The sequence below is a fragment of the Arachis stenosperma genome, chromosome 3, assembly GCF_014773155.1.
Source record: "Arachis stenosperma cultivar V10309 chromosome 3, arast.V10309.gnm1.PFL2, whole genome shotgun sequence".
NCBI lineage: Eukaryota > Viridiplantae > Streptophyta > Magnoliopsida > Fabales > Fabaceae > Arachis > Arachis stenosperma.
Window position 1 is genome coordinate 143829776 of NC_080379.1, and position 13944 is coordinate 143843719.

The window sequence follows — 13944 nt, forward strand, 5'->3', positions numbered from 1 at the left end:
TCGTAATACCTTACTATCTCAATCTTATGACTTAAGCATAAGATTAAGTATGGTAGGGTGTTACACTTACCTTTCTTGTTAGCTCTTCCAAAGCACTTCTTTAATCTTTATGATTACTAAAACCTCCAAAATCAAAATTGAAATAAGTTTTGTCACCACCTTTAAGTCTTATGGCCGAATTGAATTTGAAAGAAAAAGGAAAAGATTTCTCACGCTTTAAAGCCTAGAATTTTGACATGTTACATGAGAGTGAAGATCAGAGTGAGACAAGATGATTGGTATGATTGATTCTAAAATATGAGCACTTAATATCTTAGAATTTGAGTGAGATAATTAGATAAACACTAGGATTTTTTTTTCTTTCTTTTTTAGTTCCCTTTTTCTTTCTTATGGCAAGTATTGTTTATGTTTTTATGAATGGAAATGAGTGGCAATAGAAGGAGGAAGAGGGAGAAGGATTATAAATTTATTTTTAATATTTTTTTAGTTTGGATATTATCCAAATTGGTTAATTCACCATTTAGATGAGGTCAAAAAAAGAAGGGAAGGACATTTTTCTTGGTGGAGGTCGAAGGGATGTTGTTAGTTTGGTTTGGTTCGATTTTGGATAAAAAAACCAACCGATCCAATATGATCGGTTCTCTCCCATCGTCAACAAATTGATTTCTGGTTTTTACACCAACCAAACAAAACTGAACCAACAACAATTTGGTTTAGTCAGTTTTTTAGTTTTTAAATTCTAATTAAATAAATCATTAATCAGTAAAATAAAGTTCAAATAGTTAATCAATCGAAATAATAAGAGGACATCGCATCCAAATTTAATACAATTCTAAAATAGTTTTCACAGTGCTTGGAGCTGGATTTATAGGAGTTTCTCCCACATTAGTTGAATCAACCTTCCTTTTCTTTGATCTAGGATGAGGCGGGAGTTTGGTAAGCACACCGCTGTCCGTTGATGAACGTACCAAAGACTCAACATTTTTACCTCCAACTTCAGGTGTGAGTTCATTGCTTGCTGGCTGCATACATATAAACATAATGAATAACAACATGTATCAAATTATTATCTAAAAATTTTGTTATCAAACAACAAGAATTATAATAAATCTGTTCTTAAACAATAACAACAAATTATAGTAACAAATATTCATTGTACCAGCCACAAAAAATTAGGACCAGCAATAAATTATTATCTAATTAAAAATTAGGACTAACAAATAAGTAATAATGACAACAAATTTAACTCAACAACAAATTAGACCAGCAATAATAACAAATTAAGGCCAGTACAGAATCATCAACAATAGAAATACTGAAGTATAGAACCAGCAACAACAAATTTTATCCTAAAAACAGGTGAATATATTGACCCCCCGAATAAGACATTGTTGAGTTGTAGGAAAGAACTTGATGACGGCACGGGGTTTTCGATGACAAAGAGGGCTGCTTGATAGCGAGGGCTTCTAGGCGACGCCATGACAGAAGGGTGCTTGGTGACAGCACGGGCTTCTTGGTGACGACACAGACTACTTAGTGACGGAGAGGGCTGCTCATTTACGATGACAGTGAAAATTGGACAATGATTCTCTCTGCTACAACTGCAAAGGAGAAAAATGCTGTAGTTGGGACTCGCAATAGCGCGACGAAGAACACGCCACCACTGCGAATTGCATGAGAATGGTGGAGGGGTAGGAGAAGAGCACCGCATATGGAAGAGGAGGGAGGGAGGCACTATGGAGGAGAATGGAAGGAGGGATGGAAATTCTGAGATTCAAAAGAGGAGAAACGAGGGAGGGAGGCATTGCGTCCGAGGTGAGTGAGCCACTCACTTAGGGTTATGGATTTTGATGTTATGTTAAAGGATAAAATAGTAAAAATATTGACACTGTATGTTATCCTCGATTCGGTTTAGTTCGATTCATTTTTTATTAAACAAACTGAAAATCGAATCAAATCGATCGATTTTATCGGAGAAAACAAAAAAAACTGATTGTTTCGATTTTTTGTAAATTTTGGTTCGATTTTACGATCTTTTTCGGTCCAGTTCAATAACTTACACCCCTAATATAAGGATAAATGAAAAATGAATTTTATTTATCATTTCTTTTTTAAATATTATCTATTATTTTTTCTACTTGATTCCCAAGTATTAAAATTTTATCATGTGAGGAATTTGAGAGAGAAATATGACTGTGTATTATGGAAAAGAATTTAGATAAATTTTGTATTTTATTTCTCTTTATTTTTATTTATAATCATCATACATATCTCTAGGTTAATTTACCATGTGGTAAATGAACTTGTGGTGAGTAGTGAATTAGAAAAGGAGAAGGAATGTAGTTAGGGATAAAAGTGAAAAAATATGTAGCTAAGAATCAATCTCAAATGATAATTACTAAAAGTAATAATTATTTGATCATTTGTTTTTACTGTATCACAGATAAAACAAATAATTAAATCGATAAAAATAATACCAATATCATCTATTATCTCAACTTTAAAATATCTCTAAAATTTTTTAATGAAGTTAAACGAATCAAAGAATATCCATAAAAATTTTTTATTGAATAAATTTTGACTTGTTAATTAAATTCTATAATTAAGAAGTATTTTTTGTCTTATATAAAAATTATTATTTTAATATTTTTTAATTTTTTATATGGACTCATCTTATTAATACGAGTTAATCATAGTTCTCGACTTTTACAAATTCTACTTGTAGAAAATTAAAAAATTATATTACAAAAAATTGGATTCTTACAAATTATATAGCTGCGTTTGTTTTTGAGAACAGGATAGGACAAGATACTGAGAATATGATAGAATAAAAAACTGATGAACAGAAACACAAAATTTTGTGTTCTTATATTCTGTTTGGTGATAAACTAGAAAAAATTATGAAAATTTAATTTATTTTTATTTTTTTCATTCAAAAAATTTGAGAAGAAAAATATAATAATAAAATTATAATTATGAAAAATTAACAAGAATAATGAAAGAAAAAATAAAAAATAAGTTGTGTCACTTGTTAGTGTCTCTGTGTCCTTCCTATCAAGATGGACACAAAACACAAAATACACTAATTCAGCGTCTCTGGACACATTGTCTCTGTCGTCTTCTCTGTCAAATACAATTTTATATCTCTATGTCCCTGTCTCAATATCCTGTCTTTGTAAACAAATGCAGCCTATGTGAGTTTCTATGTACACTAATAGTAATGCATTTAAAGACGAAAAATTTTTAGAGTATTAATTTATCCTTCTAATTATTTTTTAATTTTTAAACAAAAAACTTTAAATATTTTATTTTTTGAATGTTTTCAAAAAAAAATATATTTTGAATTTTTACTTATTTAAATATTAGAAAAGATGAATTAGCACTCCAAATCATTCTCTTTAAAGACATTGGTTTATTTTATAAATTTCTTTTAATATTAGAAGCTAAAGACATTGGTTTATTTTATAAATTTCTTTTAATATTAGAAGATAATTAAAAAGATGAATTAGCACTCCTAATCATCCTCTTTAAAGACATTGGTTTATTTTATAAATTTCTTTTGGTATAATTTTGTGTTGTGATATTTATTATGTGGTAATTATATTCAAGAAGTAACAATGGAAATGAATTTATTTTCTGATATATATTTTGTTTATAGTGTAAACGAGATATACACGTATTTTTAAAAAAAATTAAAAATAATAAAAAATATTAATATTATCAATAATTCAAACTTTTAGCATGCAATTAGTACATAAAAATATTAATAAAAAAGATTAAAATGAATATATTTGATCAATTAATACTTTAATATTGGTCATTATGATATTGGTCATTATGATAACTACGTGAAAATTGAAACGGTCTTTATGATATTGATGATTATAATAACGACGTGAGAATTGAAACGGTCTCTCACGATATCTCCTCCTATTCACGTGAGATATAACCGTTTTAATTTTCTTCCTACTATTCCATCAATCTCTTGGAAACGGTTATTTTTATTTTTTAAATTTAAATCAATCCAATTGTATCATAATTTAAACTAAAATTTTTTATTTACTCTTCTTTATTACTAATTGATCAAACAAATCCATTTTAAAATTTTAAATTAAATTATGATCTAATTGGATTGATTTAAACTTAAAAATATAAAAATAATCGTTTGACAATTGTTAAGAGAGATTAATGGGATAGTGAGAGATAAGATAACGATTTCAATTCTCACGTAGTTATCATAATGACCAATATTATATTAAACATTAAATAATTACTTATTACTTCTAATTTTTAGATAACCGTATAATTATTTTTATATCAATACTTTAAAAATAAATTTATTCAAATATTTTGTAACATATTTTAAAACATCCACAATTTAAAAGTAAAAATAATTATATAATTAATTTGGAAATTCTATTTAATAAAGTTGTTCATAAAAAATGTGTAGAATATTGCTATTTTATTAGAAAGGAATGGGTCATAAAAAAATATATTTCAAATTTTTAGGTATTTCCATGCAACGGCTCATTTTTAAAGGTGAAAGCTAGTACACTCCAGGTAAAGTAGGAAGTGCAGCATTCTTTAAAAGTTAATCTACTATCAAAAGTGATCAGGTAAATTAAATTTATTTATTATTGTTATTATTTTTTTGTTATGGAGTGAACAAACAAACCGACACTAACAAAAAAAACTAATTCGCTCTCGTTTAACAGAGGACTATCTTTACACCAAAAAAATACTGAGAAACAAAATTAAAACATTAAATATGAATAGAATAATAAAAGATTTTGTATTATATTAATTTAATTAAAAAAACAATATATATAACATAAAAAGCAAACAAACATATAATAATTTTATTTTGTGCGAAACAAAAATTCATATAATTTTTTATTAACAATTTTTTATTGAAATATGTCATTTTACTATATTTATAATATATTATTTGGGATAATTATATTATTTTAGTTAATATATTATTTAAAAAATATTTAAAATTTATTATTTTGTATTAAGAATATTATTAAAAATATATTGTTAGTTTTTCTTAAAATAATACTTTCTTTTTTTTTTGTTCAAATACTATGACAATAAAATTTTTGTACGTAACTGTATCTACTCAATAAATATTATATTCATTTATTTCTATATAGTATGTAAAATAAATAATTAATGTTTAAAAAAGTTAATAAAAAAAAGTACTTTTTTTTTATTAACTTTTAGGTGAATATAGAGACTATGTCATTTGAATTATAACTCGTTGACAAAAAAAGAAATACTCTTAATTATATTTAAATAGAATAATTATTTATTAGGCTCATTCTTATACAAATAAAATTTTTTCTTAGTTTTATATTTGTAATATTTTATACCAATTAGTTTCAAAATTTAATTATTTTTTGAATAAATTAATAAAAAATAATACAAATAATTGTTTAAATAAAATTATATTTTAATTTTTCATTCTATTACGTACAAGTTGAGAATAATTTGAAATAAAAGATAATGAACTTGTTATAACTGTCATGTATTTTGTGCTTTGACTGCGTCATCATCTGAAAATCATGGCACCTTCATGGAGACTGGTTCTTCTACAGAATTAGGAGTTAGCCAACTAGCAGCAGCGATAGACAGCGTCTTTCTTTTCTATGGCAGCAATTTTTTTGGCTTTGAAGGTCCATTTATGGTAGATGTGGAACGGAATGGAGTGGGTTCAAGAGCGTCAAAATCTGTGGTTAGACAGAACAATAGTAAAAACACCTGCTAGTAAACAATACAGTGAAAATGCTTGAAGACATCACATCAACAATAATAGAGTAACGGAGGAATTCGATTAAATTTTTCTCAGTATTTTTTGGTGTAAAGATAGTCCTCTGTTAAACCAGAGCGAATTAGTTTTTTTGTTAGTGTCGGTTTGTTTGTTCACCCCATAACAAAAAAATAATAACAATAATAAATAAATTTAATTTATCTGATCACTTTTGATAGTAGATTAACTTTTAAAGAGTGCTGTACTTCCTACTTTATCTGGAGTGCACTAGCTTTCGCCCCATGCAACAAATAAAATTTATATGTACCCCTACAATAAACGAAAAAAGTAGGTGAATATGGAAGAAACAAATATATGAAATTATATTTTAAATTTTGTACCAGTGAGTAGTTAGAAAAGAGGTAACGTATTAACAGTGGAGAGTTTAATGATTTTCAAGTAAACGTGTTAATTCTTATCATTTAAAATGGACTAAAATTGATTAAACATATTCATTTTAATCTCTTCTACCAACTTTTTTATCTATTAATTATATGTCAAAAATTTGGATTATTGATATTATTAATATTTTTTATTATTTTCAAATTTTTTTAAAAAAAATACGTGTATATCTCGTTTACAGTCCGTGTCAAGTTGACTTGTCATATCTTGTTTACACTCTAAACGAGATATATGAAAAATCATTTAGTTTACAGTGCATACGAGATATGACAAGAGAATTTAAATTGGTAAATTCTCATAAAAATATTTATTTTGGTAAATATTATATTTATTTTATTTATTAAAATAAAAAATCCATTTATTTTGTGGTTAGAATGAAATGACAAAAAAGGGGCAGATGAACGTGTATGGAGTTGGAGCCAGCAATTGTGATTTGAGATTTTGAGGTGAAAAGAAAACGAGAGAATCATAAAGTGGTGGCTCCCGTTAATCCAATAGTATTCATTCCTTGTCCACACTCTAAGCAGGTGATGAGTGATGATCGCAGCATGCAGAACTTGTTGTTGTTCAACCTCAACGACAACTACCACCAGCTTTGGAGCTCCAACCACCTTATCCCTATCCAGATCGGCCGCATTCCTATCTCTCAGCTTCAACCTTCTTCGCAGCAAGAGCATTGCTGTTTCTTCGACACCTTCCGTACGCTGCAGAAGCCACTTCAGCAATGATAGTGGAAATGGAGGAGGAGGAGACACTGACACAGAGGTCAACTGCGAGGTCCATGTGGTTTCATGGAGGGAACGCAGAGTTAAGGCTTCCATTTCCATTGATGCTGACATTGAATCCGTTTGGAAGGCTCTCACTGATTATGAGCATCTTGCCGATTTCATACCAAATCTTGTTTGGAGGTAAGTAATTACTACTAATTATGTAGTCAAGCTTTTCTATTTTTGCTGTCAGAATATTAACAAAAAACACGAATGATTGTGGAATGGAATGGCGTGGTAGAGGTAGTAGGGACTAAGGACAGGCTCGCTTATGCCATACCTGTTTGTTAATGTTACCTCTGCGGCTTTGTCCAATTGCTTGAAGTTTCTAGATCCATTGCTAGTAACACTAATGTGCATTTTATTGTTGGTAGTGGACAAATTCCTTGTCCGTTCCCCGGACGAATATGGTTAGAGCAGAGAGGGTTTCAGAGGGCAATGTATTGGCACATTGAAGCTCGTGTTGTGTTGGATCTTCAGGAATTCTTCAATTCTGTAAGCATCCATAAATCCTGGTAACTTTTTGGCTGTTATGTGATCCAGTTACTACATATTTGTATATAGTAATGAATTATATTTATAATTCATAGATAGGTATCAAGCAAGCCATTGCGTAGCTTGATTGGAAGGAATTTGAAAATTCATAAGTGGAAAACACATCCTCAAAAAATATTTTCCAAGCAAAGTATGCATACATTGCATATTGAATAGATTAGTCAGATAATAATCGAATGTTACCAAAGAGGGATAGAACTTTGTATGTCCTGATACTTCCTATTCTTTTGACGATACTTCAGACATGGGATCGAGAACTTCGCTTTTCCATGGTTGATGGAGACTTTAAGAAGTTTGAGGGCAAATGGTCCTTAAAATGTGGAACAAGGTAGAATCTGCACCTCTGAATGAAAAATACTTAAACAGGCTTGCATAATAAAGTTATATTGTAATGTTACTTCTGGTTCTGAAGTCATTGGAAGCTCTAAGGTTGCATCAATGTTCAGTACAAACAAGCATGAATTTTTATGTCATGGCACTCAAAATTTGAATCTTGGATGAAGTGGCTTTATCTTTTGCCTTTATCTGAAGATCTATGATTCCCCCAATCTTGAAGCTTTTACAAGAAGCTCATACATGATTCAGTAGAATAGCATCATTGCAATTGGCAATGCATTTTAAACTTGAATATGTTCTACTCCTGTATAGATGGAAATGCTATAGTATGGGGAGAGGGAAGAAAAATACTAACTTACTATATGTAACACTGCAGCTTTTGTATCCTATATTTGTTTTCAAGTGTTCTTTGTTTTTTGTTTGGGATGTTTTTATTTGTTTATTTTGTGGCTTTTTTGGGGGTGGTGGGGGTGGCGGCATATTTACAGTTAACTATGATTTTTATTGACATCACTTTATACCTTTGTAGTTTATTCTTCAATTCTGATTCTTGCAGGTCATCAACAACTAATTTATCTTATGAAGTTAATGTGATACCAAGATTGAATTTCCCAGCTATTTTATTGGAAAGGATTATTAGGTCAGATCTTCCTGTAAACCTCCGAGCCTTGGCATGTAGAGTTGAAAATAATATCATGGGAAATCAGAAACTTTCCATTGCAGATAATCACTTGGATAAAACTCCTGGGGCTATTAATGGGTCATCAGTCAAAAAGATAAATGGCGCTTTGTCTGAGAGTGATAAATTACTAAGTGAAGATAACAAAGAAGGTCTGGCCAGCTCAATTTCTGGTCCCATTCCCGCATCTTCTGGTGAGGCAAACAGCAAATGGGGCGTATTCGGAAGAGCATGTAGACTTGACAGGCCTTGTGTGGTGGATGAAATTCATCTACGCAGATTTGATGGACTTTTGGTAACTCATCTATGCTAACTTGTTAACTTAGAGGTTGGCTTATTTTGAGTGACCTATTTTTGTAATCAAACTTACCAGTAAATTATTTGCATGTAAAGGAAAATGGAGGTGTTCATCGTGGTGTTGTTGCAAGCATAACAGTTAAGGCTCCTGTTTGTGAAGTATGGAATGTTCTATCTTCCTATGAGAGACTTCCAGAGTAAGTAATGTGTGTTAGAATAGAGATGGAATGATGCCATGATAGATTTCATAATGTGATTCTTCATTTTCATGGCTTCATGAAAAAATATCATTGCAGGATAGTTCCAAACTTGGCAATCAGTAAGATTTTATCCCGAGATAACAATAAAGTCCGTATTCTTCAGGTATGCAATACAAGCATTAACTTGTCATGCTGTCATTCTCTATAAATTGTGCATGCTTGATGCGATATCTTGATTAAATTAAATACACAGGAAGGGTGTAAGGGCCTGCTGTATATGGTGCTTCATGCTCGTGTTGTGTTAGATTTGTGTGAATATCTAGAACAAGAGATAACATTTGAACAGGTTGAAGGGGACTTTGACTCATTCCAAGGAAAATGGATCTTTGAGCAACTAGGAAATCATCACACATTGCTAAAGTACTCTGTGGAGTCGAAAATGCGCAAAGATACTTTTCTTTCTGAATCTATCATGGAAGAGGTCTGTCTATTCGTTTAATTTGGATCATCAATATCAACTCTTAAAATTAAACCTTAAATAGATACTGGAAAGGGGCAAGCTAATTTTTTCCGAATTTCTGTGCATACCCCTTTTCTGTTTAACCCCTCCCCCCTTTCTCTCATCTCCCCCCTGTTAGTCTTAAATACAATATTGTGACAATAATCTTGTCACAATAAATTATATAAATAAATGTGAGTTCTTTGAATAACATAAATTCAGGTCATTTATGAAGATCTCCCATCAAACTTGTGTGCAATAAGAGACTATGTTGAGAACAGGACAGCATCACATTCTTTGGAAGTTTGTGAGGACATTACAGAAACAGGGCAAGAAATTGTTACATCTGCCTCTGGAGGTGATGATGGCTGTAGTTCCGCTGACGACTTATCCAATAGCAATGCTCAAAGTTCATCTCGTCAAAAGCCAAGAGTTCCAGGTCTACAGAGAGATATTGAAGTCCTAAAGTCTGAACTTCTAAAATTCATTGCAGAATATGGACAGGAAGGATTTATGCCAATGAGGAAGCAACTTCGATTGCATGGAAGGGTGGATATTGAAAAGGCTATAACTCACATGGGTGGATTCAGGAAAATCGCATCAATAATGAACCTCTCTTTGGCTTACAAACACCGCAAACCAAAGGGATACTGGGATGATCTTGAAAATTTGAAAAATGAGGTGGGGTTGTTATCGGAATAACATACTAGAGTTTAATGACAATGACATGATGAAATATGATCGTATGATAAAGAATATACATGACATTTTCTACGTCTGAAAGCGTTTGTTCATGCAGATAAGTAGATTTCAAAGAAGCTGGGGGATGGACCCTTCGTTTATGCCCAGTAGAAAATCGTTTGAACGTGCAGGTAGTTTAAGATTTGAGATCCTTCCTCCTTGAGTGTTATTGCTTCTAGTAAATCATAGTTTATTTTCAATTCATTTCAAGTTTAAAGATGAAAGATGGAGAAAACATGTAGCATCACGGTTATGAACACTAAACAAATACATTTGGAATTTCCGGCAGGGCGTTTTGACATTGCACGTGCTCTGGAAAAATGGGGTGGACTTCATGAGGTTTCTCGCCTTCTGTCGCTGAAGGTGAGGAGAAAACGAAGAAGACAGGGCAACCTTGCCAAGGATAAGAAAATTGACCCAGTAACAGCCACACATGAACATGATGTAGGCAGTGAAACCAAGACACCAAGACAGATGTGGCTTGCTGGACTAAAACAAATAGACGAGGACATAAATTGGGTTGGGTAACATTGTATTTTTACCTATATATGTATAGAACTATAGGCAAGTGTTCATAGGTCAATATTTCTTTTTTGCGTCCTTATTATGTCCAAATTGACCTGAGGGAAGTAATTGTAAATTTTGGGTTTCCAATTCGCAGCTCCTGAAAGCTGCTAAAAATCCAGAGTTTATAGCATTGATCAAATACCTCTGCATTCTAGATTTCTAGTTTATAGATTGAAAATCAAAAAGGGAAAGAGAATTTCTGGTGTGTTGGAGCTCAAAATTGCTTACAGCTGAACAGATTACAACAAGAACACCATATATGATCAATTTACATGCAAGATAGACAAAATGATTACAACCTCAAAATCAAAAGCAGAAACTCCAATTTCGTACAGCACCAAGTACACCTCAGATTCTACATATTAGAATTAGAACACCAATGAAGAAGAAGATGCACTCTCGTACTTACTCGTATCACCCGGCATCAGACTTGAATCCGCAGAGAAGGAAGGTTGTAGAGTGTTGAGTTTGATATCATAGATTCTAGAGTCAGAAATGCCATCCCATGAGTGAGAAGGCAAAGTGTAAGAGAAACCGACATGGTTCCGGCACCGGCGGCAGAGTAGCTTGGTTCTCCTTGGCTTGAAGAAGGGTATCCATGACCATCGAAGTTGGTGGATCTGAGTGAACCTGCTCTCATCCACAGAGAAGAAGGAGATGACACCCTTCTTGATGGACTTGCCGTACTTGGAAGAATCAATGAGGGATGTGTTGCGGTTGCTGGAGCTCAAGTTCAACTCATATCCACAGGAACCGCAACTGCATCAAACAAACAGTAACAGTTAAGCCAAAACACATGACATTATTGTATGTTTTTAAGGTTGTACTTGAAAAAGCTCAAAGTGAGAGGCGTGAATCATGATAGATATACCTGTAAGTGACATCTCTGATAAAGGGAGACAACTGAAGTTGTTGGTGACATTGGAATGAAGATCCCTTAAGGATGTCAGTGTCACCAAAGGCGATCATGGTTTCTGTGGGTTTTAAGAGTTAGGGAAGTTCCAGTTCCACTTATGGATCGGAGAGTTTATAAATAGAACAACGCAATTACGCAAAGCAAGGTGTCAAGGGGAAGGGAAGCTAGTCTTTCCATAAGGCTCTATTGTCAGCTATGTAACGGTAACAATGTAGAGCCATCAAAATAGAGTAAGGAATCATTTAAATGTAACATTACATATTCACGTGCCCCACCATCTTTATTTGTTGGTCGCTTTCGGCATCATATTCAATTCAAACTTGTATAATGTGTCTTATTAGTTATTATAAGTCTCTGTTATTTGGCAGCAACGTTTTAATTTCTTCCGAAAATTATTTCGCTCATCTTATAAAATGAACAAAAATCCTCAACTTTGTCCCAACCAGTCAAGTACCCCGCATCGATTTTGATGTGTGTGTGTGTTTTTTTGGCATGAAGATTTTTTTTTTTTTTGTGACAATGAAATTTACAGCCATTGTTTCTAATTTGATGCTCTCGCTTTTTTTCGGGTGACTTGACGCTTACAAATATATCAAATTACTTACTATAAATCCCCCTGTTTTTACCTCTGGCCAACAGTATTTAGCATAATAACATAAATTATTTATAGGGTAAATAACGCTATTAAACCGAACCGGAAAGAACGTAAGGCAATTCACCCAAAGCAGAAATCCTCACGTAAATCACCCAGGTAGCATTTCTATACCGATTTATATGGACGTGCACAAAGTTTTCATATAAATCTATAGAATCCGTTTCGATTTATATATATATATATATATAATGTAGAAAAAAAGATTTTTCTACGTGTATATATTTGTGTTGTCAAAAGAGTAGTGTGACAAGTGTTTAGAAAGAAAATAATTGAAGAGACAAGATTTGACATGTTATAAGTAAAATATAGTGTATTTTATCTTATGTAACATGTAAATAATGTATTGATTGAATAGGCTAATTATATTTATGTTAATTAATTATTAAAGATAATATTAGACCTTGTATGATTTTTTTATTTTTGAATGTATGCTCTCTCTCTCTCTCTCCAAAAATATTAACTTTACATATAAAAATGTATTACTATTTATTTATTTTAATATATTCTTTTTTTCTTTTTTGATGACTTAGATATATTCAATTTCACAAATATAAAAATGTATTTACATATTTTAACCAACAAAAAAACATATAACTTTACGTATTTACATACATTTAAATTTACGGTAATATTTATATATATTTAACTTAAATATTATATCAATATATCTGTCAATATTATTATATTACTCTAGATACATATTGATATTTATAAAAAAAATATTATTCAAACACCACATATTCTTGACATCTTATAAAAATAGTTTGTTATTAATTATTTATATATTAAAATTTTTTTAATTAATAAAACAAAAAAAATTATTTTTAATTTTTTAAAAAATATTGATGTCAAAATAGCATTTATAATACTACCATTTTTATGGTGTAGAAAAAGAGAATATATATTTTGGGAGAGTTAATTTTTTTTTTAAAATGAAAATTGTAATAAGAAATTTTTCTTTTTGTTATAAAGAAAAATTAAAAATAAATTTAATTTTAATGTAGTGTTAGTATAAAATTATTTTATATTTACATCTAATGACGTAACACTACATTAACAAAAATAATTACTTCTTATAGACGGTGTGAATTGTCATCCAAATTACACGACTGTCAATACATCAAAATTAAACTCACTAAAAAGATGTGCACCCAAAATTTGTATAACATCGGACATATAGGAAAATATGGTAGACACCAAGAAAAATATAAGAAAACATAGTTATTTTTCGGTATTATGTAGACGATATCTTGTTATTTTGTTAGCATTAAAATATCTATTTACAGTTGTTTATAAAAAATAATTAAAAGAAAATTTCAAATACTAAAAAAGAAAAATCTTTTAATAATTAATATTTCAAAAAAAAATTATCTAAAAAAAATTAAATACTTCAAGTTATTATTGGAATATTTTAGATGCAATCTATTATGTATAATTAAATTATTAATTTTTCACGATGAATAAACTATGTTATTGAGTGAATATTTAATATTTATTATTTTATTAAACGAAAAAAGT

At 30.5% G+C, this 13944-nt stretch overlaps 2 protein-coding genes across 2 annotated transcripts; one reads left to right on the top strand and one right to left on the bottom strand.

Moving 5' to 3' along the window:
• The first annotated feature begins 6649 nt into the window (after positions 1-6649).
• Positions 6650-11060, top strand: LOC130970368 (uncharacterized). Its single transcript, XM_057896439.1, has 10 exons — positions 6650-7122; positions 7356-7476; positions 7779-7864; positions 8429-8846; positions 8945-9045; positions 9145-9211; positions 9302-9529; positions 9770-10228; positions 10347-10419; positions 10578-11060. Exons 1-10 carry the CDS (start codon positions 6752-6754, stop codon positions 10814-10816), a joined length of 2163 nt encoding a protein of 720 aa, XP_057752422.1. The 5' UTR covers positions 6650-6751; the 3' UTR covers positions 10817-11060.
• A 10-nt stretch (positions 11061-11070) lies between these two features.
• LOC130970369 (uncharacterized protein At4g08330, chloroplastic-like) lies at positions 11071-11943 on the bottom strand. The gene is made up of 2 exons (XM_057896440.1): positions 11727-11943; positions 11071-11614 (listed from the first exon to the last, which is right to left on the bottom strand). Exons 1-2 carry the CDS (start codon positions 11822-11824, stop codon positions 11224-11226), a joined length of 489 nt encoding a protein of 162 aa, XP_057752423.1. The 5' UTR covers positions 11825-11943; the 3' UTR covers positions 11071-11223.
• Between the last annotated feature and the right edge of the window lie 2001 nt (positions 11944-13944).

Excerpts from the sequence above, each read along its gene's own strand:
- LOC130970368 (XM_057896439.1), top strand. The coding sequence starts at position 6,752 with ATGATCGCAGCATGCAGAACTTGTTGTTGTTCAACCTCAACGACAACT. Across the intron at positions 8,847-8,944 it reads GCAGATTTGATGGACTTTTG|GAAAATGGAGGTGTTCATCG; the intron begins GTAACTCATCTA and ends TTGCATGTAAAG. Across the intron at positions 10,420-10,577 it reads AAAATCGTTTGAACGTGCAG|GGCGTTTTGACATTGCACGT; the intron begins GTAGTTTAAGAT and ends AATTTCCGGCAG.
- LOC130970369 (XM_057896440.1), bottom strand. The coding sequence starts at position 11,824 with ATGATCGCCTTTGGTGACACTGACATCCTTAAGGGATCTTCATTCCAA. Across the intron at positions 11,615-11,726 it reads ATCAGAGATGTCACTTACAG|TTGCGGTTCCTGTGGATATG; the intron begins GTATATCTATCA and ends TGTTTGATGCAG.